Here is a 26,073-nt window from a genome sequence, read left to right as displayed (position 1 = left end):
TCCTGCACCTTCCCACTGGCTGAACTCCGTAGGGTCGAGGTGGAGGCCTTCTACTACCTGGTTGTACACATCACGCACATGCCTGAAGACAGACACACACACACACACACACACACACACACTTGGTGTGTTACCAGGGCTGAGAAGGTCAATGTCTTTTTTTTGCTCTAGGCTCCCACTTTCGCTAATGGGCAGGGTACCGATTGTAAAGATGATTGTTACCTAGATTCTTGTACTTCTTTACCAATGTCCATTACTACATTAATGCCTCCTTTTTTTGCTTATTGGAGAGGTTTCTTATGGGACACTGTCCGACATAGGATGGCCCTGGCAATTGTGTTTGCCATATAAGGGTGGTGTGCAACTTCCGAATCTGGAGTGTTATTATCTAGTGGCACAGCTCAGTCATGTAACGAAGTGGCTATCGGAAGAGGTCACATCTGAGTTGCTACTGCTACAGCGGCTAGTGGCCCCTGTCCACCTAAGAGCAGCTTTGTGGCTGCCACAGAACTGCCTGGACACTACACCATTCCTAATTAGCCTGGGCAGAAAGGTGTGGCATAGAACACTGAAATTAATGAAACTGGCCTGCCCTTACTCGCCTGATCGCTAGTGTTGAGCAGACTGGACTTACCGGGCGGCAGTTCCTGCGATATGAGAATGGCGAAGGTGGCTAAACATAAATGGTCTGGGAACCGGAGGCAATTAGGCTGCTGGTTTTGATGTTCTCTCTGGAGGACGGCTGGCGCCCGGTGTCCCGACGGTATGGTGTTCTAGCTGATACACCTAATCTCCGAAGTTCTGCACTAAAAGCATCCTGGGAATGGAGATGGGGGTCGGGAGGGAGGCAGGCAGGAATGGGGAACGTATTCTCGAATTTCCCAAAGAGGTGTCCAGGAACACCTACTTTAAACTAATCAAATTAAATGTGCTATACTGCACCTATGACACCTAGTAAAGTAGCCAAATTTGATAAAAGTAAACAATCAACATGTCTTTGGTGTCTGGGCTGATCTGGTGCACATGTTTTGGTATTGCACTAAAGTGCGTGATCTCTGGGCCTGGGTGGAACAAGCATGTAGGTGGGCTTGTTAAGCGTTGTATTGCTGTGTCCTGGAAATCGGCTGGGGGACCTCAGTATGCACGCTGGTTAAGGGACTTTGAGGCTTGGACTGAGCCTGAGACAAGAGTGTGGGCCAGGTCGGCACAGTGCTTAGATGCAGCTACAGGGGGAACTTATGAAACATGGAAGCAACTGGTTTGGGATAGGTTTCACCCCTCGGAGGATATGCCACCATGAACACCCCATCACAAGTTAAACTATGATTTAAAGAGATGGGATCGGGATTCCACTCTGCCACCAGATCCAATTACCCCTGATTGCGGGGGAACTCTGCTCTTGGGGCCCAAGTGTATATGATTAATGTTGTTGATTTCTACACAAAACCTGACCGTAATGGAGACAATAATGAGACCTGGATGACATGCATGGATGTCGTTAAGTTGTTTGACTTGTTTTGTTTTGTTTGTTTTGTTTGCTTATTGTGGCGAGATGTATTCAGTGGACAAGATGCATACTTGCACCCACTGTAATGTGATTACTGTAACATTGCTTGCTTACAAATGCCAGTAAACAGTTAAAAATAATGTGCCTTTTCTATCTCATTTTGCCTGCTATGCGATAGAAAGGACACTTATGAACTAATATACACAGGGATAATACCTGATAAGAAATGTGATTGTTTTTACAAGTTAAATTGATCAAATTCATTGACTCTAATCTACCTTCTGTCCTCATTCTCCTCTGCTTTTAATATGGCCAACCATGCCACCATGCTCAATCGCCTCTGATAACCTTGGTATCACTGATGAGGCTGTCTGGTTGACCTCCTTTCTCACTGTCTGACCCTCCCAGGTCCAACTGGGGTCTTTCCTCTCTTCTACCTCTTTCTACTTTGTGGTGTAGGAGTCTAACCTTTCTTCCTGGCTTTTCAACCACTACCTGGCACCTCTTGCCCGGTGCATCGCTACTTTCTGCTCCAATTTCCACTATTATGCGGTTGACCCCCAGCTCTCTTTCAGGCTCCCCTCAGCCACCTCTGCTCCTCTCATACCAGACTGCCTGGCCGCAATTCAGGAATGATGGGCTGCCAATTATCTCTGCCTTAATGCCAGTAAGACTGAGATCCTCCTCATTGGTACACCTGCTCCCTCCGTTCCTCTCTCTGGCTGCCCATTCTGGGCCCTCTTCCTGCTCCCTCCTGTGAGGCGGAGAACCTTGGTGTCATCTTCGACTCCACCCTCTCCTTTTCTCCTCCAATCTCCATCATCTCTAAGAACTGCACCTTCTCAGAGGTAGTCTTCCTTCTCTCACCTTCCCCCAGAAGTTCATTGTCCCACGAGCCCTGGTCATAGGGATCATATCTCTCAAGCTCTGAAATCTCTTCACTTTGGCTCCAAGGATCAAGTTCAAGACCCTTTGCATCGTTCACAAGGCTTTCTGGGGCATGGGGCCGCACTACCTCCAACCTTCTCTTCCTAAACATCTTCCTTCCCGAGCTCTGCTCATCCACCTCCAACTCTCCGAGGCTCAGATGCTTCTCCAAGCAGAGAGTGGGGGCAGATCTCTCTCCTCGGCTGGGGCCTCCATCTGGAACAGCCTAACTGCCTCTCTGAAACTTGAGCAGAACCCCCTCCGTTTCCGGAAGCAACTCGCAACCTTCCTTTTCACTTCCGCTTTTTCTCTTCCCCTCCCCTGCTGATGTCCCTGACTGCTTTGCGCACTGGTCACCTGGCTACCCTCTGAACTTGGGCCTAGGCTGCTGCATGTCCAGTTGCCCTTGCACTGCCTCTGAGCTCCCCCCTGCACATAAGGGTCTGTACCTGCAAACCTACAATCCCTTCTCTCTGCGCTTATGAGCCACCCGGCTGGCTGCACTTATTGAGTTGTCTGCACTTCTCCCCTCCCTCTTACCCGCACTTGCGCAATCTGAATGTCACAAGGCCTAGTAAGATCGTTGTTTTGTCCTCCCTTTTTTTCCCCCCTCCTTGTCGCATCTCCGAACACTAGTATACAGGCGCGTTATAAATGTCATATATCAATGGTACATTGTGTTGCTTTTTTAATTTAGGATGCTCCACTTTCTGCAAGAAGAGAATTCTATGTTGGCAGCACAGCTCCAGGAAGATAATCAGTCACAAGTATCTACCAGGTCATCTGTGCTGAGCCTAGTCACTCCAACAAAACCAGCTGAACCAGCATCATCTGGAGAGACAGGTTAGCTTTACAAGTCTTTAAAATTACACATGGTAGCAAAGTTTGTTAGCTCACTGTGTAACGTATCATGCCATTTCTGCTGCTGTTTTTCAAACCGGTACATGTTAACTGTGCTAAAGCCTATTAGATCCCAAAACCATGTTGAAAATTCTCTGAATAAATGGTTAATTCAAAAATAAAAATGCTATGAATCAAAGATTTTGCAAACCAAAGGTAAAATTACTGGATTTGTTGCTGCTCATTTCTCCTACCCTATTCTGCTCTTCAGTCTTATCCTCTTCTTAGCACTTCACCCTTAGCACTTTGCCATGAGCACAACAGCACCTATCCCTTACCCACATCCCTCTGCACTTGCACATTCTGAACACTCGCAAGGCATAGTAGGTTTGTCTCCCCTCCATTTTATTCTCATTATTTGTTTGACTCTGAATTTATTTTCATTTTTTTAAATTCATTGCCTACCTTTCCCTGTCCCCACCCTGTTGCTCTGTAGGCGCTTTAAAACAGTTTTGCTAATTTTATATGCGCCCAACAAATGACCAATACATTATAAAGAACATATCCTGCGTGTACATGATTCTCTTTCCTAGTTTTTAGATTTGAGCAAGCAAAGCATTCCTGTACTGGCCACAGAATTGAGAAGAACATAGCAAGTGTGTGCCCTAAGCATAACGACACCTTGAAGCCACTACAGACTATACCCCCACTCTTTGCTTAGTTAGTATATTATTTTGAACCTCGGGTCCCCTACCCCACCGCCATCTTTTGGGGAGAGAATGAAGAGGGAATTGAAGATAAGATGTTATAGAGCAAAATCAAACATTAAGAGTTTTATTAAAATGCTGGGAACAATGGTTTCCTCCCTGGCCAAGTAGGGCGGTTGACTGTTCTAAATCGCTCAGTCAGGCCATTTCTAAAAATCATCTACACCACTCGGCCATTTAAGTTCGCCCTCGCAATTCACCATGTTACAGACCCTTTCCTGTCCCCATCCGCGTGAGGTTTGTTCACAAAAGCTTTTTTTAAATTTATTTATTTTTTATTTATTTTTTATTTTCAATAAAACCAAACAAAATAACACACATTACAACTGTTTAGGACGTACATAATCAGCATCAAACCATCACATTATACAGTATAATTATTCATCCTCCCTCCTCCCACCCCACAAACTAGAGCCGGCTCACTCATGTCATCTATGGGAGCATTATCAGGTATCGCAGTGCTTGTGCACTCATCAGAGTCCTCTGATTCGCTATTGTCTTGGTGAGGGTTTGCCATAGAGGTCACCAATTGCCGCCAGGCCAACAAGGGCCCTACTTCCTCCTCACCCCCCCTAGTAACCGCTTCAAGCCAAACTACGGATTCCGCCTCCGCCCATCTGAGGAGGTCCGTCCACCATAGCTCCACCATGGGTCTGTGGGCTGCCTTCCAACCCATTGCGACCATGCGCTAGGCTAGGATGTAGGCTAAGTCCTTCATTTTGCTTATGTGCTTTAAATCCCGTGGCCTGGGAAAAATCCCGAGCATGCATGGCCAAGCTGATCCCACGTCCAGCGCCACTCCCCTACCAGCCAATTTAGTTTTAATCTCGTCCCAAAATCTGTGCACCTCCGGGCAAGTCCAGAAAATGTGTAGCAGCCCCGCTTCCACCTCCCCACACCTGGGGCATTTCTGCGTAGCCGAGCCTCCAAACCTTGCAGTTTTCCCGGGAGTCAAATAAGCCCTGTGAGTGACATACAATTGGAGTTGTTCGAGTCTCTCATTCCGGGATACCTTTTTATGGTACCTTTTGGGCTCTCTCCCATTGCCCATCTGTCATGGGTCCTCCTACTTCCTCCTCCCAGTCCTGCCTCAATTGAAGCAGCTCCTTCCCTACCTTTGCTCTTAGAAGCTCGTACATTCTAGATCTCTCGTGCCCGCCCTCCGAAACATCATACATCATTTCCAGGGAGGCATCAGGGTCATCCGCTAGCACTGTCTCCGGCCATCTCTCCCTTACCCGTTTCATGAGCCTAGCGTAGGTTATATACTGGCCTCTATGCACCCCTGTCTCTTCTTGCAACCTCTGAAATTCCAATGCCTCCCCTTCCTGCCATATGTCCCCAAGGGTGGCCAGGCCCACCGGTTCCCAATATCTACGGACCGCTTCGAACAGTTGTGAGTCGTTCCCGCATAGTGCCACTAGCGGGGCCTGCTGAGAGAACGGCTCTGTCACCCATCATTCTCCACATTCTGCGCCAAACCTCCCAGCCCAGTCTCAACAGCCGCCCTCTTCCCACCAGTTTGTTCTTTTGTAACCACACCACCTCATTCAAAAAGTATGGGGCCGAGTCTTCCCGCAGAAGCCTGGCTTCCGCAGAGTCTTCAGTCGACAGCCACCTGGCCACATACAGGAGCTGCCCCGCCAGATAATAAAGCTCAAAATTTGGCAGGCCTATGCCCCCCATGTCACATGGGTTCTGGAGTTTCCACAGGGCCACTCTGTTCCTGGAGTTACCCCATATGAAGCCCCTGCACACGCTATGAAGTCTCACAAATAGGCTTCTGGGAATCAAAAACGGGACATTCACAAAAGTCCAGGAGTCTGGGCAGGACCACCATCTTAAGCAAGGCCGCTCTCCCCATCATGGTCAGGGGCAATCTGGACCAAAACACCATGCTGTTCTTGACCCCCTCTATTGCTTTCTCTGTGTTATGTTGGTGCTCCGCCTCGATCCTGTGGTAAATATTTACTCCCAAATACCTAAATGTCTCAGTCTGCCATGGTATTGGCAGGCTAGGCAGCCTCTGTAACGGGACATTCTTGTATCTACCCAAGGGGAACAGACTAGACTTCCTAGGGTTCACCGATATGCCAGAGAGGGTGGCATATCGGTCTATCACCTCTAGCACATACTGTAAGTTCTCCTCCGGATAGCGCAGATAAAGGAGCATGTCATCTGCCTACAGCGATACCAGGTGTCTACCACTTACTGTACTAATCCCCACCTCCCCATATTGTTGCCTCAGACATATTGCCAGCGGCTCTAATGCCAGAATGTATAGCATGGGCGACCAGGGGCATCCCTGTCTGGTCCCCCTGCTGAGTTGCCAAGTATTTGAGATTATGGATCCTGTTTTAACTCTCGCCACCGGGGTGCTGTATAACAACTGAACCCACCTGATATATCCAGGTCCCATTCCGTATCCCCTGAGGGCTGCTTTCAACCATGGCCATCGCACCGAGTCAAAGGCTTTGACCGCGTCTAGCGACACGATGGCCAGCTCACCCATATCTTCCTCAGTGTGGTCAATGATGTGGTGTAGCCTCCTATGGTGATCTGTGATGTTCCTGCCGGGGACATATCTCGTCTGGTCTGGGTGTATCCGCTTACCGATAACCCTCTTCAGCCTATTGTCCAGCACTGCCGTAAGTATTTTGCTGTCCTGATTCAGCATAGACAAGGGTCTGTAAGACCCACACTCCGCGGCCGGCTTGATTGGTTTTAGGAGTGGGATGATCATCGCCTCGCGAAGGGACAATGGCAGTTCCCCCTGCTCATAGGCCTCGTTGAACAAAGCAAGCAGTGGCTGAAGCAGCTCCTGTTTGTATGTCTTGTAAAACTCGCTAGGCAACCCGTCCGTCCCGGGTGCCTTACACGTGGGCAAATGTTGGATCGCTACCTCCAGCTCTTCCGAGGTGATAGGGGCGTCCAATTCCGCGCGTTCTAGGTCGTCCAGGGTGGGCAGCTCTATGTCCTCTAACGTATCCAGTATGTCTTGGCTCCTATCCTCCCCTGCGTCCTCATAGAAGTGTCTGTAAAACTTGAGGAACTCCTCGTTCACCCCCTCCTAGGTATTACAGATGTGACCTTCCTCATCCCTTATCTCACTGATCACTGTGCGGGGGGGGGGTCTCACTCTTATACAGCCAGGCCAGCAATCTGCCCAGCTTATTGCCCCCTGCGTGTAGCCTCGCCGTGTATTTCTTGTAATTTAGTCTACATAGCCTATCCCAGAGTCCACTGCAGGTTAACTGTAGGTCTTTTATCTTATCGCTATTCTGCCGGGCGGTATCCTCATGTCGCGTGAGGCCCTCCAGCTCCCTTTCCGTTTCCTTTCAATGCCCCCCTGGGGCCCTTTAGATTTCGAAATGGCTACTCCACGCACCACCGCCTTGAACGCCTCCCATACTGTTCCAACCGAGCGCACACTGCCCATGTTTATATCAAAATATTCCTCGATGGCTTCCCTCAAATCCTCCTGAAACCCCTCATCATGTAATGCCTCAGTCCTAAGTCTCCATGTCGGGATCCGCGCTCTGGGGGGTTGGTGTCGTCACTCTACCACCAACGGCGAGTGGTCAGATAGTACCCGGGCCTTGTATTCCGCTCCCACCATTTCTCCCGCTATCTCAGCCGCTACGAACACATAATCTAGCCTCGTGTGCAGGTCATGTGGTGCTGAATAGTGCGAGTATTGCCTATCCATTGGGTGCAACCTTCTCCACACGTCTTCTAGGCCTAGATCTTTTAACAATGTCCCCAGTGCTTTGGCCGCCGGCGCCGGCTTCCCCGCTTTGTCGACTGACCTATCCATTTTGGGATTCAGGGTGCAGTCAGTCCCCTAATTTTGCTGTAAAGGGATCTAAAATAAGCCGCTGTATCATGGTTGGGGGCGTACAGATTTATGATATGCACTTCCCTGTTCTCCAGGAGTCCTGTCACCGCCACCATTCTGCCCTCTGGGTCTACCGTTGAGCTAAGCACCTGGAGCGGCATGTGCGGCGCCACCCAAGTGATAACCCCTCTAGCGTACGCAGAATACGTAGTCCCCACAACATGTCCCCTCCATTTTCGCCTGACAACCTCCAACTTCTCCTTTGTGAGATGAGTCTCCTGCAGCAGGGCCACATCAATGTGCATCCTTTTTAGATACAGCATCACTTTTTTACGTTTCAGATAGCTATTAAGGCCCCGTACATTCCAGGTTACAATTCTGAGGTTACCCGATGCCATCTACTCGGTTTGTTCCCAACCCACCTCTCCCTTCAATGCTTCCCTTAATGGTTTGTTTTCAGGCTCTCCCCATTCCCCTCCCTCAAGAGTTCCCCCCCCCCTCCCTGTTCCCCAACTCCCATCCACTGCACACAACCCAGCCCCTCCCCCCACTCTGCCCTACCCCAACAAATGCCCAGCTCCATCCCTGGATCTCAGGCCCACCCGCGTCTGGTCCTGTCCCGTCGCCGAGGACCAGGACCCCGCGGGGCGTCACCGATCTAACAGTGCCCTAACTAAGTATATTACTATTGGGTACAAGGGATGCCTCCCAGGAGCTCCCAGTTGTCTATTTTAGGACTGGTGCGTCCAGCGGGTCCAGCCAGTTGATACTACAACACACTCCCCACAAGCTTAATACAACTCTATAAACAAGTCCCAATGTCTTGACCATGTCACCCCAGGTGCCACAGCCGTCCGCTACTTATCTCCTGCAGCTCCCATTTGGACATCCGGTTCCTGAGGTCGGCCCTGCATGTCCAGCCAGTCCATTGCCTCGGTCGGTGTCTCGAAAAAAAGGGATCTGTTCTGAAACACTTTCAACTTGGTTGGGTAGAGCAACATGTAGCGATGGCCTGCGTCCTTCAGCCTCCTTTTCACCGATCCGAAGTTCATCCTACTACGCTGTACAAGCAGCGTATAGTCCGGGTAGGCTGTGATTTTTGCGGAACCCTTTTCAATCGTCCCTCCCCTCCGGAAAAATTTGAGGATCTTCTCCCGATAGTTCAGGATCTTTGCGATCAGTGGCCGCGGGGGGGGGGCTCCAAGGGGGCGGTCTTCTTGTCAAGGCCCTGTGCGCCCTTTCAACCATGAACCCCTGGATCAGCGCCCCGCCTGTTATCTCCTGTAATAGCATGGATTCCACGTATTCTGTGGGGTTTGATTCTTCCATACCTTCCGGCAGGCCCACTATACGGATGTTATTGCGTCTGGAACGCCCTTCTGCTTGCTCAGCTCTGTCCTCCAGATTGCCCACCCGTTACACGAGGGCATGGAGCTCCTTTCCATGTGCGGCGCACGCCTCCGTGTTCGGGGCCATCTCCTTCTCCAAGGCCCCAGTGCGCTCCGCAATCGTTCGCACGTCCTGTCTCAGCAGGTTCACCTCCTCCTGGACCGCTCCGATCTTGAGGTCCAGGCCCTCCTGCAGCTCTTTCATTGCCTGGCCCAACTTTGTCTCCCAGGCCACCTTTAAGTCTCCGATCGCTGCCAGCACCTCCTGGATCGTGCCCGGTGTTTCTGCCGCTGCCGTGGGGGTCTCTTTGCTCTTGCCCCCCTCCGCTTCTGGGAGCGACCTGGCGTAGGTCTCCATCGTGGACTGTCGGATCCTGGGTCTAACCACTTTAGAGGACATCCTGCTATGTTAGCTGGGCGAGGGCCTGCCATGCCTCCCTCCGCACAAAGGTCCGCGTGGTCACGGACCACTCTCAGCAGGCCAAGCATGTATGTACTTGTCTCTTCTCTCGCGCTCAAAGTGGGCCATCTCCTCCCATGTGCTCGTACCCGCTTGGTGTTGTGGCCCGGTCTCTGTCATGTTCCTTCCGTGGCCAGTGCTAGAGTTCGCTCACCTATTCGCTGCACTCCCTTTGTTCCCCCTCTTCCGCGATCACAAGGCCATCCGGCCCACAATGCCCAGGCCCAGAGGGGCCGCTCTAAGTGCAGGGGATCAGCAATTGTCTCGCATCGGCCTCAACCACTTGCCTGCGCCGATGTTTCGTCTGACTCTATGGGATTTCTCCCATCTTCCCGTGTATACAGAGTTGATCCGCTGCACTGTGGAAAACTGCAGCCACCACCGCCTGCTCGTTCGCGTCGGCCCCAGGATCCGCAGCCACCCAACTGGTGCGCTGCCACAATGAATCCTCCTGGGTTCCGCCGGCGTTCGATCCGATTACGCCACGGGCCCGGCGTCGGTTACCAATGTGCTCAGGAGTCTCGGCAATGTACAGTCCGTAGGTTGTACCAGCTCCGGGTACGTGTGCCCACAGATGTGCGCCGCCTCAGTGAAGCAACAGCGCATTCCGGTCAAGTACCGCGGTCTGCTTCTAATCGCTGGTCTTGGAGTTCGATGCAGGGGCTTTACAGGACTTACATCTCGTGACCCCTGTTGTCCTCTTTGTCTCTGCCGCCATCTTGTTCCACTCGCCGATCCGGGGCCAGCGGCCACCCGACCCTCACCCTCCACTCGCATCAAAGTTTCAGCGAGTGTATCCATCATCTTCACACGCATGGGCATTATTTTCCAGTGCCGGCCGGTTCCCGTGCATGCACTTTTCCTCCAGGATCATTGTAGGATCAGCGGAGCTCCACGAGAGCACGTCCCTTTACATGGCCGTCCAAGCCACGCCCCGAGGTTTGTTCACAAAAGCTTTCACCTTTTCCATTTATGGAAAAACATGGTCCTCCATCATGTAAAGATTTTAGTTTGACCAGTTTATGAATTGAAGCCTGGAAACCAATGTTGCTAATTACTTTCGAACTCCCGGAAAGGCCCTCCTCCAAGACTGCGGTTCTGACAGCAGTCCAGGAATACTGTTCCTCTATATCCATTTTAGTTTAGGCGCTTCTGCCTTTCAGCCACCTTTACTCCACTATCTCTGACCGAGAACTCCTTCAGTGCTGGTGTTCTTGTGCTACCCTTTTTCTCTACCTAAAGGCAGCCTTTCTCTTTGAGTAGATCTATAAACATGATGCGGTCCTCTAACTGCAGGTTCTCATTTCAGAGGGATGCAGATTATGTAGCTCTATGAATCACTGTTTTCACTATTCTAGAAACCCAATATATCTAGGTATCGGCATGAAGATATAGGTAATGGTTTGGATATGTGAATATGTTTGTATTGTATGCGTGTGGGTGTAAAGATAGATGAACTTGTATGTGGGTTAATATGAGCAGATATTGACTCAGAACCTTCTAAATGTGCATTAAATTAATTGTGTATGTACTGTGCAATTGTACACAGCTTGTTTTGTTTCTAGTTGCATATAACGTTGTAGATTTAGTTTAATACCGGTCTGATAAATTTGTGTGGGTTTGTCACTCCTATTTGGTTGTTGGGTAGTTGTTGCTGTTCCACTGCTGTATGTGTAATGTTGGTTCTAGTTATGCTATATACAGAGTAAAATCACAAGTGTCATTTTGTTTATACTGTTGTTGAATATCTTGGCCTATATGCTCTTTCCCACACTCCTTGTTTTTTTTCTCTTTCTTTTAATATGCTATTTGTTTCAATTTAAAAAAATCATGATTTTGTCTATTTTCCGTGAATGTGTTTTATCTGGGATATCCTTCGGTACACACCTTTTTGAAGTTGCGGTTTTTCTCAAAGTAGGAGGGAAGAGAGGAGGGGGGAAAGAGAAGGGAGGGAGGAAAATAAGAAAGAATGTATGTTGAAGAAAGTTGACAATGGGTGCGGGTTGTTTGGCACTGACATTTTGTTACGTTGGAAAAAATGCCAGCATGCTTAACTCTCATGAGCTGCAATGTTAAGGGTGTGAATAACCCTATTATGAGGACGGAAGAATTATCGCTGCTGAGTAAGTGAAAGCCGGATATAGTGTTACTGCAGGAGAATCATTTGAGAGGAGATCAAGTAGAATATATTTTAAACGATTTGTATGTAAGAGTATTAAAGTTATTTTGCAAGTAATTCTCGTGGTGTATCTATTTATTTTAGGAAAGACTTGAGATGTGAGACTGATTGTGTATGTGTGGATGCTGAGAGGAGATATGTTGCACATAAATTACATGTTGAGAATCGATGCATAACAATTTTGAATATTTATGCGCCTAATCTGAACCAAGCTGCTTTGTTTGAGATACTAGATGGGAGCAGAGTGGTGTAAGAGTGGGCAGTCTGTGGCAGTCTAAGGGCGGACGGGGTGGCTGAGGTGAGCCGGCAGAGCCTTCGTTCAACATCCCTTGTTATGAGGAGGAACGCCAAAGACTGCGTAGCTTTTGTCCCGACTCTGCCCCCACAGATGCTTCAGGTACGTCAGGCAGTTCATCTATGAATAAGTCTCCTTCACCCCACTCAGGCCCTTTCTCCCCATCTAAACGGCCGGTGGGTGCTACTCAAAACCAAACTTTGAAATGTGCCCTTCCTCTCAAATCTGATAAATTCAGGCAGAAACTTAACAGTTACCCTGCATCTGGAGTCACAAGACCCTGTTACAGGACCGGCAAGGTACCTCAGGCTCGGGGGTTAGTGTGTTCTGCCCTCGCCCTTACCTTACATCAACCGATCATCCAAGAGACTGCTTCGGAGGTGGCGTCCAGCTTGCCAGCGGCTTCGTCTCCCCTCGTTGATGGCGTGGAGCACCCAGCCCTCAGAGGGGGGGAGCTATCTGCGCACCCGAGGTGCACGTGCCACGGGCGTTGGAGAGAGGAGCCACAGGCGCAGCACCCATTTTGAGTCCTTGTGGCTGCGCTAAGGGAGACAGAAGAAGGGGCCGGTCGCTTGGCAGAGATTCCCTCCGAGCCCCATGGTCAGAACTTGGAGGCGGCCACTAGTCCAGGCGAGTTACCCAGTGAGTGGCCGACAGTGAAGGAGCGGGAGGCCCTCGTGGGAGGCTTGCCACAGCTCCCCAGTGTGGCCCTCGCCGAAAGTGCGAGCCCGGGAATGAAACGACGAGCACAGATTCAAGTGCAACTTCCTTCAACTAACAACGAACCGGTGCTTGGGACCTTGGCCCCTTCCCTGGAAATGGGGTTGGTCTCTAGTGACCCCACCTTGGACACTAGAGTTTTGCCATGCCGTCCAGTGACCCAGGAAGTATTCCCGGGAGCGCAGACGTCTGGCAACACAGGAGGGAAGCGAGGTGCTCCAGCTCGCAATCTACGTGACATTCCTTATGATAGAAGAGCCAGAAGGAAAGACCAACTTACTAAATGCAAAAGACCTTACACAAAAAAACTTCAGAAGAAAGCCCTTCTGTAGAAATCTGCAACCAGCACTATACTTGAGAACACCCTCAAAAATGTCTTCCATAGACAAACAAAACGGAAGCAAAATGGTCCGGGTGAGATCTTGGATGCTGACCTCCTGGAGGCTATACTTGACCCTCTGGTTGCAACCTCAGCCTCCCAGTAAGTAAAAGTTCTGTCAAGCCTACCTCAAGAGTTAACGGGAAGCCACAGATGGCACTTTGGGTGCGCTCCACGCCTTCAATTACCTCACCAATGTACCGACCCTTTCACAACGGGGGCAGGGACTCGCTACTGTCTCTAAAATCTACATCGGATCCTCCCAAGACGTTGCCGCCCACTAACTCACTTGTAGGAGATATTTCCTCCTCTAGTCCACCATGCTCTGCTAGGCCTCCCTCTGAGCCGGTGGAAGCAGTGGGCCATTTGGAGGCTCCAGAGGAAAGCTCTGCTATTGTTGGTGAGCATCCTCCAGTGTGTAATCCTCGGATTGTGGCACTTCCAGGCTTCCTCCCGTTAAGCTCAGGACATAAGGAGGTCTCCTAGCCCTACACGAATGGTCCTACCTCCCCTGACTCGGTCATACGGTCACCTCCCAAAATTTCGGCCCCATCCTTTGAAGAGCCTAGGGAGGCGACGCCCGCAAATAATCACTCACGATTTAATCTTCCACTTCCTACACGTCCGGCTGTGACAACTTCGCCTCCTCGTACCTCTAACCCTAGAAGGTAGAGTGATTTATCATACAGTACTGCCAACCCCAGAAGGCTGAGTGACTTATCATATAGTACTACCAAAGACACTTCTACAAAAAACCAGATGTTTTTGCCATCATGTATCAATTACCATAGCCATGGCGCCATTTTTCAAGTTATACGAAGCCATCAATGATTCACTTAAAGATCATACCTCAATTTTCGCAATTAACTCTAGCTTACTTACCTGGAGGGCTATATAAATGCTCTGGAACGGCGAAGAACGGACACTTGCTGCTTGATGCACACGTGCTTTTTGACAGAGGTTGGCGTAAATGCCTCAAAGGAAACACACCAGGCGGTGCGGACAACTATGGATATGAGCACCCAAACTGACCTTTGGGACTCTAATAAGAACGCAAACCCCCTGAGCATGAATGATTGGAAGGGCATGGTCCCTCCGCCCCGCCCTTCGGGTGAGGTGGAATACTTGGCCAATAAGACCACTCAATTTCTTCTGACACCATTGGACAAAGGTGCTGTGTGTGGATGACTTTCCACTTTTTTTCAGCTAATAAATTGGAGAGACAGGTCAACACGAAAAAATCGACAACGCCAAAAGAGCCCGTAAATGGCAGTTCAAGTTTTACATCTTCAGGTACTACCAAAGACTTCTCTCCACGTGTGTTTAAAAATCGCCACAAAATACAAACCAGCTTCTTCAGGGCTTAAGAACGCCCCGACTCCTACGGCAGGAACCATTCTAGTAAAAAGTGTGGAGATGACCAACAAGAAGGCTTGAAGGCAAAATAATTCTCTAATCATCAGGATGAGGCTTCATTCAAGCAACGTTCGCCCCACACATTGGAAGATTTTCCTGCTCATAAGGAATCGATGGAACTGAGTCAGCATCTCGAAAGTACAAACGAGACTCAAACAAGAATAGAAGTGCACCGATCGAACAGGGAGTCGCGGCAGGATCAAATCATCACAGTTGATCCTTGCAGATTCTAATCGCTGAACGACCGATTTTAAAAACCTGTCGGATTCTCCAAGGATAACTCTCAGGTCTCACAAACGAGAACATAATCAGAGTTCCTTGGTCCCGGAACTTAGAACTAAACGCACATCATCAAAATACACCTCGAGCGTACACTCGACCACCTCTAGGGTGGAGATTGGCCATGGCCCCTCAAGCCCTCAAAGGCGATTTTACCACTCTGACGGAGCGTCTTCTCCATCAAAAACACACAAAGGCCATCCTCTTCATCTGGAGCGTGCCAAGTCTAAGGTGGCTCCCACCTTTAACTTACGACAAAGAACGGGAAACCTAAAATATATCGTGCTAAACAGACGCACGGTACTGACCCTGATGCAGTCTTTCCGCTTAGATCCATTAAATCTGAAGACTTTACAACAGTCAAACCATCTCAAGAGGGGAAAAAAGCGACTCGCTTCCTGTACACAGTTTAAAGGGATGAATGACCTGCTAAATAAGGCTTCTGACCACATTTACAAGCAAGGCTTCGAGCTGACACGTTTAAAAAAGAATGAGATTGGCCTGTCAGCCAAAGGCCAACAGCGAAGCCGCCCACAAGACCAAAGATCGCGATCTGTTTCTGGTGAAGCTCCCCTCAACCCCCTTGTGTCAAAACAGAGAGGTGGCAAGCCAAGAAGATGTTAGGCTTCGAGCAGGGTCGCCACCGTGTTACAGCTCGGTCACAGCTTACTCGTCAGCAATAAGGGCCGATCCATCTGACCAGCTAACAAGATCAATCAAAAACTCAAAAAAATAATTGGAGCCAGCACAAGAGCGAACAATCCCTGCAAAAGCCGCCCTGCATAAGCCAGACCTACAGCAGTTATCATGGGCGTGGCTTCCAAAAGTTTTGAAATCAAGACTCCACAAATAGCCACCGACACCACTCCTACCTTGCCTCTTTCCCTAGCATGCTGGAACACCAGGGGTTTTCGCCATCTAACAGTCCCCGGAGGCATCAATTTAGGAGAGTATTACATACTATGTCTACAGGAGCTGTGGATCAGAGAAACCACTTCTGGACGGGTTCGAAATAGCCTTCTCTCCAGCATTGTCAGGTGATAGAGGTCGTCCTACTTCCGGCCTGATCGCAGTCCGTTTGGGAAGTGGCTTACAGTCCCAAAAAGTCCTTCTAGAATCATTTGTTTTAGCGGCCCTCCTTTCATGGTCACGCCGAGATCCAGGTTCCAAATCTCCTCAATCCTTGTTCTTCGTGATCATAAACATCTACTGGAACCCAAAGGGTATCCAAACTGAAGCGCTGTTCGATCTGGTGCTATTCGTATTGGACCTATTATATTCTGACTTGAAGGCCGTGGATATCTTAATCTGTGGTGACTTAAACATCAACTGTTCCCAGAGTATGATTGACGCAAAAGACATTACAGCCACTCAGTCCATCCGACGTGGGAAGAAATGGTTAAACTTAATGTCATCTAGAAATCTGTTTAACACGGCCATGTTCTTGGCTCCAAATTCCATGACACCTACATGGAAGAGAGGCGAGGCCCACTCAACGATGAATTACATCTTTGCCTCTCAATCTTTCCTTCCCAACCTAAAGGAAATAAAGGTCGTTCAAATCACGCAAAGTGACCACAACCTGCTGCATCTAGAATGGTTGGCTTTAAAGCCACACAGTTCTTATTACTCGGCAATTGTCGAACCAGCAGGTAATGGAAACCGCTTAAGACTGACCCAGAACAACATTCAAGTTTTAACAAAAACCTACGGGAATTCGAATAACCTCACTAAAGTGGACTACTGTCCATTCCTTGAACCATTTGGAAGCGCCAACTTAGTCTGCACGAAGGAGGACACTGAGGAGCTTGGCCATACTCGCGTCTTCGACGCCCTCTTAGCGTTCAACCGCAACATGGTCCACAAAGCGAAAAGAACAGTATTGCGATATAACACAGAATTAAACAGAACACAAGCAAAATAGGCTTCTAAGAGTTACAAGACATGGCTAAGAACAGCTCGTCAGACCCTTTACCAACAAGACACTGAGGCTATGTTAACGCAAGTTAACAAACCGTTCTCGAGAATTCTGGAAGTTGATAAGACACTTGGGCAAAGCTACTGAACAATCCTGACCAACAGTATTCGGGAGTCTACATGGATAAAATTCTATTAAAATTTGTTTAAATCCCCAGAACCCAAGCCAACACCTTCAGCTGTCCAAGCAACGGGCCATTGGGTTGACCTACGTGATACCACAGACATAATGCTAACGATGTCAAAGCTTAAAAACTCAAGGGCTCTGGATGCTGACGCCCTTTCTAATGAGAACCTAAAATCTTCTCCAGAAGAATGGGCTGAATTGCTGAGTCTAATTTTCGAAAGATGATCGTACCCATTTTTAAAAAGGGGTCTAAAGACGATCCTAAGAACTTCCGTCCCGTGGCATTGCTCGATGTTTATTGGCAAGGTCTATGGAAGTCTGCTCCTGAAACACTTTCAATCCTGGGCAAAAAAAGCCCCTTGTGATGACCATTTCAATCAGGGTTCAAGAAGGGGATAGGCACCAGCATTAACATCCTGTTGCTCAGCATTCTGAAAGCAAGGGTCTTGGAAGGCAGTCTGAAAATGTACTTAGCCTTCATAGACCTCACTCGGGCATTTGACCTTGCCAACAGATCCACACTCTGGAAGAAATTAGTAAGTTGGAATTGTCCGCAGGTAATTCTTGGTCCCTTGCAAGCCTTGCTTGCACAAAGATACCAGCATTCGAGTCCGCCTGAGTTCGAGGATTGTTATCGTCTGAGATTCCAACAGGCAGAGGAGTCCAACAGGGCTGTCCATTCGCCGCAGCACTTTTTTTGGCTTATTTTGGTGACTACAAGGAAGCCGCCTCCGTGACAAGATCTTTTCCTCCAGCAGTTGGCCAAGTAAAAGTTCCTAGGATTTTATATGCAGATGACTTAATCCAACCGGATCAAACACCAATAGGTCTGCAGCGACAGCTAGATGCACTTTCTAAATACACTGCAGACAATGATCTTGAAATCAACAAACTTAAAACAAAGATTCTGGTCTTAGAAAAACAGAGCCAGAAACAAAACAAATCATCTTGGTATTTAGAAGGTGTGAAAGTAGAACAAGTCTTGGACTTTTAATACCTAGGGGTATTGATCGACTCCTCAATAAAAGAAAACGCAATGCAACAACACCTGCATGCAAAAATGCGAAATCTTATCTCCAAAGACAATCCTGCACAAAAAAATATGTCTGGTTCACACTACTCCCGATAATAAAGTTTTACTGGGCAAAAGTGATCCCTTGTCATGACCCCTACGCCACGACCTTCCATCATGGCCTTAAATGCCTCACCATCTCACCCAAGGCTCTCTTGGAGCCAGTCCTGGCTCTCTTGGAGCCAGTCCTGGCGCCTTTGGCGCTAGGCTCATGTGTGAAGCAAAAGAACTTGAGTACTGGGCTTGGCAATAGCCTTTGGCACAACATGGATGCCCCCGCATAGCTCAGCCCTAGAACCAAGTCATGCGGTCTAGTATTTTAGGTGTAGTCAGACCTAGGGGTAACTGGGATACCTGGGGGCTATATAAGCCACACGGAGCCTGAGAAACGCGCTTCGCGTTACTCTGCACTTGGATCTTCACCAGCATTCCGGAGCCGGTTACCTGCAAGAACAAGAACACTGTTATTCTACACTTACCTGTGAGTGAATCCTGCTCCTGAGTCCTGAGACGTTCCCTTGATCTTGATGAAGCCGCAACCTGGGAAGAAGGAACGAAAAAACAGCATTAGTAAGCGTTTATACTCCAATACTGGAAATAGCTAGAATATCGCACACTTAACTGGGTTTAAATCGCCCTCGGCACACGTCCACTCCGAGCCATAAGAACGACCTGCAAGAGAGAAGAAACACCGATTAGCACACAAGATCAAGAAGGCAGCGCAGGCTACGCATTACTCACTGCTCTCCATCTTCTCGACAGCATCCATTCGGAAACATTGCAGCGACCTGCAAGGAAGAGAGAACAAACAGGTCAGCATAAGAAAAGGCACATAGCGCCGTGCATCGTGCTTTCTCTCACCATCTCGTGCGCAGCCCCTAAGCAGCACGGCACCACTAGAACTCTTCGTGCACCTAAGGAAGGAGAGACATTAATGGGGGAAATTGCAAAGTAAAGGACAAAACTGCCAAACCAGCAGTCTTACCTGGACACTCTGTCATGACCCTTGCCCTCACTGGCAAGTCAGCATTCCAGTTAGGGCCAGGTCAAAGGCCTTAAAACCTCATCCAAGACTCTCTTGGAGTCAGTCCTGGTGCCTTTGGCGCCAGGCTCATAACCATCATGAAGACCAACATTAGAATGGGACTATTTACTTGGAACTATTTAACTTGGGGGGCATGGGGGGGTTTAGCCAACATGGAGGCACACACATAGCTCAGTTAGGAGCTGAGCTATGCGGTCTAGTCTTTTGGGTGTGGCAGGCTTGGGACTATTTTACCCGGACTACTTTACCTGAGACTATAGAAACAGCACCCAAACAGCAGAACATGCTTTGCGTTATTCTGCTGTGGGCAGCGTAATGCTCACCGTGTCCAGTTCTTTGCCAGCTTACCTGAAACCAAGGACCTGCAGTGAGAGACAGAACACTACGAAACTTACCTGGAACAGTATCCTGTCTTCAATCCATCGCTGACTTCAGTTCCACTCACCTGAAGGTGCGAACTCCATCATCCAGCACCACATGCATTCTGGAATACCATAACCTGGAAAGAGGAGAAAGAAAGACGGCATTAGTAAGCGTTTACTCACGTTTCTTCCCGAATGAAGAAAGCCACACAATTCTTACCTGGGTAGTCATCTCCTGGTCAGTATCATTGCTGGAACATTACGGCGCTCGGCGAGGAACATCGCAACCTACAAGGAGAGAAAAGGCACAGGTTAGCAATATAAAAGGTGAAACGGCGCCGCGCATCGCGCATTACTCACCGGACAGTATCGCGCGCACACCGCGCTTTCACCTACTGGCCCATGCTCATCTTAAAACTGCATGACAACACCAAAATACCTTTCCATACCTAAAAGGAAAGAAGCAAGACATTATTATTCCAACTGAAAGGAACATAAGAAGAATTGCATACAAAGACTGTAAAGCGGCAAACCTACGGAGTCGCAGCAGGCCTGGATTCCCACGGCGGGGCTTGCACCAGTGAAGAAACTTGGTCGCTGCTCGCCCCCCCACATCTACACGCCCCTGCCATGAGGAGCAGGACGGCGAATCCACCTTTTACAATATTAAGGTGAGAAGGCCCAAGGGGGAGGAAGGAGTTGAGGCCAAGGGAGGTGGGAAAACAAAGACAATCTGGTATTGAATCCAGCTCTCCTGTATTGCAGACCCATCTTTAACCAGAGGCCTTACCAAGGGACCAGGAGAGGGTTTGAGAGTGCAAATCATCCATCCAGGACTGGGTGGCGTCCCCGTGGATACCACGTGAGCGTAACACAAACTGAAGTCCCAGCAGGTCTGGACTCAGTGAAGCAACTAGGTTGCGACGCGCCCATCCAACAACACACTCCTGCAAAGAGAAGCAGGATGGATAGCGCACAATACAATAAAGCAGAGTGAGGAGAGCCCTAGGGGGGAGGGGGGGAAGCTGGGGCTACTAGGAAGGTGGGCTCCAGGCAGGAAGAGATAATAAGATGAATCCAAATTCCTGTGTTTTCAGACCCGGTCCTCGGCCGAACAAGAGTCCAAGGGAGAGGGTTCGAGGTCGGAAGTGGTCCAACCAGACACAGTGGCATCTCCTTGTGGATATCAGGTGAGCTTTACATCGCTACAATCACATACGGTGTAGAAGCCATGCCGCCCCTCCCGAAAGCCCTCTGGTCTACACTAGAAAGCCTGTTCTGGTGATCTGTTGTTAACCTGCCAAAATCAACTCCCATAGTGCTAATTAGATGCAAATTCTCTAACGTCCCTTGAGGCAATTGCAGCGTGAAATAGCACTATGTTATACCGAAAAATCATGACCCATCTAGCCCACCCATCTTTACTTTAGTAAAAGAGATGAGTTCAGGTCAGTGCAAAATGCTCTCTCTTGGGGAAAACTACTGTAAAACGAATCTGGTTGACTGTGGCAGTTCAATTGAAGAACTTGTTTTGAATATCACCAAAACGAAAAAACGTTTAGCTGAGGCAGATTGGATCTCCACCTTAGAGAAAGCTGCGAATTACAAACTGACATCCCACTTGCCTCCAACAGTCAGAAAATTAAACAATCTACAACAGTTTCTGTTGAAACATCCCACCGGAAAACTCTTATCAACTCTTCTGCGGGCAAGGTTAAATTTATTGCCATCAAATGAGATCCTAAAAATAAGAGGAATCTCACTAACAGCTGTCGCTTTTGTAATACAAACACGAGCCCAGAGACATTGCGTCATCTCTTACTATTTTGCCCAAGAACCAGGCGTTGTAGGACACCGTATCTGACTTCGCAGTTGGCCAAAGGGCATTTGGTAGCAGAAGAGCTTTGATGGGCCCGCTTAATAGGGGGTCTCAGACCATCTTGGTCGATAGCCGCAGCTAAAATCTTGTTTTTGATTTTTACCAACAAGTAACGGAGCCCTCGTCCGAGGTTAAAATTTCAGCATCTTACGTGTCTATGGCCGTAACGCCGGCCTGTCCTTGGAAAAAGTGAACTTTTCAGGCTTCTCCTGTAACTTAATTGTCTCTTCTTTTTCCATTCTACTGTTTTGTTTTATGATTCTATTGTTTGATACTTGTAAAAATCACTTTGGTGATTTAATCTCGTAAATAAAAAATCAAAAAAAGATACTAGCTGGAGTATTGGACCAACTGAGTTGTACAGAGATTATAGTTTGGGGGGGGGGACTTCAATACTACAATTGATAAGAAAATGGATAAAACTACTCAGGCTAATTCTTACGTTGAAGCTAAAGAGAAAGTTTTAAGATTAGTAGATAAGTGGGATTTGCATGACATTTGGCGGGATCCTAACGAGGAGGGTAGAAAATATACTTTCCATTCAACTGTGCATGTTATGCCTTCACATATTGACTTTTTTCTTGTCCGTACAGGTTTATGTGGGGACGTTTTTTAATGCTGAGATTGGTGCTGTCATTTCAGATCATGCTCCTATTATGTTGGCGTTGGATGAATCTGCAGGCGGTTTGAGGTCTAGGAAACTGTGTCATGATCTCTGCTTCCAAAAGGTCAGGGTTTTCCCAACTCCTTTGGAAGCAGATCCATAACCCAGGTTCCAAGTGCCAACCAGTCCCAATTGGGACCTTTTGGACCCAGTCCTGGCGCCAGTGGCACCAGGCTCATAAATATGCCCAGTCCCAGCGCTGGAAGCGCCGGGCTCATAATGCTTGGGTGGACTTACCTTCAGCAGACCATGCTGCTTACTTGCCTGCCAGTTGAGCCTCTGATCCTCTTCTGTTTGGAACTACTTTTCCTGTTGGGTGGGGCTGGAGCCACTCCCTAGATTCAGAACACTGGAACTCTTCTGGAAGGCAGGAACTCTTTTCTTACCAGGAACTCTTTTCTTACTTAGGCGTGGCTGTGGAAGGAGACACCTAAGCACTACAGGAGGCTATTTAAACCACACCCGGTGGATGAATCTTGCTTTGCGTTATTCTGCAACCTCTGCAGCAGAACGCTCATCGTGTCTTCTGCATCCGGTCCTTGGCCTAAGGAAAAAGGCTTACAATCCTGAATCCAGTCTTCAGCAACACCTATAAAGACAAGAAAGAACAGGTTAGCATTCCGGCATCTGAAAGGCAAAGGCTTACCATCCTGAATCCAGTCTTCAGCAACACCTATAAAGACAAGAAAGAACAGGTTAGCATTCCGGCATCTGAAAGGCAAAGGCTTACCTACTCTTCGTGCGCTCCGGAGGTCTTCACACTGCATTCCGGCATCTGAAAGACAAAAGTTTACCAACTCTTCGCACGCTCCGGAGGCCTTCGGCGCTGCATCCCGCATCTGAAAGACAAAACAAGGTGCGTTTAAAGACATTGGGGAACTTTAATACTCACGTGCCATTACTCCTTTCCACATCTAATCCAGTGGGTATTCCGGCACCCTGCAGCCGCTCCGAACTCGTACCTGCAAAATAAAAAGACAGTTAGAGCGCATAGTGAAGCAGGCAACAAGCGCTTACTTACGTGCTTCCAGGCGCTTCTATTCATCACACGGGCTCCATCTTCAACTCACTTCAGCCCGTCATCCGCCATCGCCGGAACCCTGCAAAACAAGAGACATCATTACTAAAGACTTTAAAGACATTTGAATGACTCGAAACTTACCGTTCGTGCAGTAAACGACGGACAGCAGTCCTCTGAAGTCAAGAGGCCTGCGCTACCTATCCAGTGAAGAAACTGGTTACAGCACCCTGCCCCGAGGCAGATGGAGAGCTCGGCATTCACTTACCTAAGTTGAGAGCGTTAACCTTTGGGGGTCTACAGGAGAGGAGAAGAGGAAAGAGATAGGGACACCCCAATAACCCCAGTTCATTAACCCCATATTTTCTATCTGCAGACATCTTACTCTACACGTCAGGCATACAGTGCACAGAGGTCCAGCCCAAAGAGCCAACCGGGTGCTACACATCACCTTTGAAGATACGGTAGTCTCCCAGTCAAGACCGGCGCCTCTGCGAGAATCAGGTGAGCGTTACAACTGTGACGTTTGAATATACAGGTGCTCTCTGATTTAGAATTTGTCAAGCATATAGAAATTAGGGATGCGTTGAAGGCAACATTGCGTGGTAAAATTATTAGTTTTGCTCCATACAGGAAGTGCCAACGCAAGAAGGTTATGGTCTAACTAGAGGACGAGTATAAAGCAAGTGAGGTACCCTATTGTAGTTGCCCAAATATGGTGAATATGTTGGCTTTGTCCCATGCAAAACAAGCCTTGGATTGTTAACTTCATCATAAGGCAGAGACGCATCTTGTCTTTTCCCGGCAAGCTTTCTGGGAACCTTGTGAGAAGTCGGGAGCCGTGTTGGCAAACCGTATACAGCAGAAGAGAATAACAAAGGGGTGCTTTTTGTTATGGATAAAGGAGGAATAATGAGGAGAAAGAATAATGAAATTTGTGAAGAATTTAGACAATATTATGCCTCCTTATACAAGGGAGATAAAACTATTTCGGAGTTAGAAATTAATAATTATCTCTGTTCCTTAGATATGCCAAGTCTGAATGAGCAAGAAAGATTAGATCTTGATGCGCCAATAACCGTAGAGGAAATTGAAATTTCAATAAATACATCGGCGAATGGTAAATGTCCTGGCCTTGATTTATTTCCAATAGAGTTTTATAAAACTTTGTCAGATCCTGTCAACTTTTCTTGCACAATTATATGCAGAGGTTTGGCATAATGAGGCGGTCTCTGCGTCATTGCAGACTGCTTTAATAACGGTAATTCCGAAACCAGGTAAAAACCCCTTGCTAAGTGAGAACTATCTGCCTATTTTGCTTTTGAATGTTGATGTAAAGCTTTTAGCGAAACTATTTGCTAGAAGATTAAATGGCTTGCTTCCAAAACTGGTTAATAAAAATCAGACCGGTTTTGTAAGTGGAAGAAATATTAATGATAACTTAGGGGAATTGCTTGAAGTTATTTGCCGTCAGTATAGATGCAGAAAAGGCTTTTGACGGTACGTTTTCTTTTTGTCAAGTCTTGCTTAAAGTAAATTGTGGACCACAATTCCTTGGAATTTATAGTGCCTTATATGGCCGTACGAAGGCGGCTGTGGCTGTTAATCACTGTCAGAGTGTTTCCAGATTCTAAAAGGCACAAGGCAGGGCTGCCCCTTGTCTCCACTGCTGTTTGATTTATTAATGGAACCTCTTGCAGTTCTGCTCAAATCATCCAGGTATAATGGGTGTTCTGTTTGGAGAATGTCAACGCTCATACCCAGAACTTCTATTGACATTACAGGAATTTGGTAACTTCTCTAATTATAAAGTAAATGTCACAAAGACTCTTATTTTTCCAATTTCTCTTTCATGTCATAGGGGGTTATTTTATGTGTACCTAGAAGACGGGCTGACTCGGGTCTTAAGTATTTGGGTATTCATGTCAATAGAGATATTGAGTCTCTGCTTGTAAATATTTGCCTGAAAATTGCAGAAATAGATAATATAGGTAAATTGAAGAAATTAAAATTGACCCTATAGTGTAAAGTTAACGTAGTGAAGATGTCCTTACTCCATAACTATTGTTTATTATGCTCTCTCTACCACTTACAAATAATCTACTATTGAGTATTAATAAGTCCTTGAATAGATTTGTGTGGGGGGGGGAGAGGGAGGAGGTCATGCCCGATATCCCGAACGATGTCCTTCAGAGACCAGTGCATCTAGGTGGTTTTGGTTATCCGGACATAAAACGTTACCACACTGCATTTACGTTGCGTGCATTGCATCATTCATCGACGGCTGACCAAATTAACTGAGCAGGCTGGATTAAAATCGAGAAGGAGCCTGTTTCGCCCACACACCTAGATGTTTTGTTCGCAGACAAAAGGTTGGCGGTTGTTACAACTCCACCTTTTATAAAGCATGTTGTGAAATAATTGCGTAAATGTGATGTGATTCGAGATGAGCATTATCTTCTGTGTGCACACTCTAGTTTGTGGGAAAACCCAGCTGTGAAACGGGGTAACTATGCTTTTTCATGGATTTCATGGCAAAAAGCAGGTATCTGGAGTATTGGTCAGGTTCATGATGGCCAGAATATGGTTGACTTTGAGTTCTTGCGCTTTATATATAAGCTGAAAGCAATTGAAATCGGTCATTAAAATGTTCTGCAGGAACTCTTCACTGTAATTTTTTCACCAATGAATGCTACATTGCACGCTACGACTGCAATTTCCTCCTTTCAAAGTCAATACCTCAATCTGCATCTACCTTCTACAAATTAGTTACTCCATCCGCATCTCCGATAACAGCGCAATGTGGTAGAGGATTCAGATTTGGGTTGCATGTTGTCGGATATTGAATGTAACTGCATATGTACAGGTCCAATTAAATAGAAAGTGTTTTTAGAATTGAGGTTTACACAACAAAGAATGAATCACTGCCTGTAC

General features: G+C 47.8%; 1 protein-coding gene across 9 annotated transcripts in view; it reads left to right on the top strand.

Annotated features, from left to right (window-relative positions):
- SPICE1 (spindle and centriole associated protein 1) overlaps positions 1-26,073 on the top strand; it is a 1,365,450-nt gene that overhangs the window by 365,127 nt on the left and 974,250 nt on the right. For all 9 annotated transcript variants that reach the window (XM_069635857.1, XM_069635859.1, XM_069635855.1 and 6 more), the window contains one exon: positions 3,132-3,277. In XM_069635857.1, the coding sequence (XP_069491958.1) occupies positions 3,132-3,277 (146 nt within the window). The remainder of the gene's footprint in view (positions 1-3,131; positions 3,278-26,073) is intronic.

This window comes from Ambystoma mexicanum, chromosome 7p, assembly GCF_040938575.1.
Source record: "Ambystoma mexicanum isolate Mex_15411 chromosome 7p, UKY_AmexF1_1, whole genome shotgun sequence".
Classification (NCBI taxonomy): Eukaryota; Metazoa; Chordata; class Amphibia; order Caudata; family Ambystomatidae; genus Ambystoma; species Ambystoma mexicanum.
The sequence above is the reverse complement of the archived record's forward strand: the minus strand, read 5'-3'. Positions and strand labels throughout refer to the sequence as shown.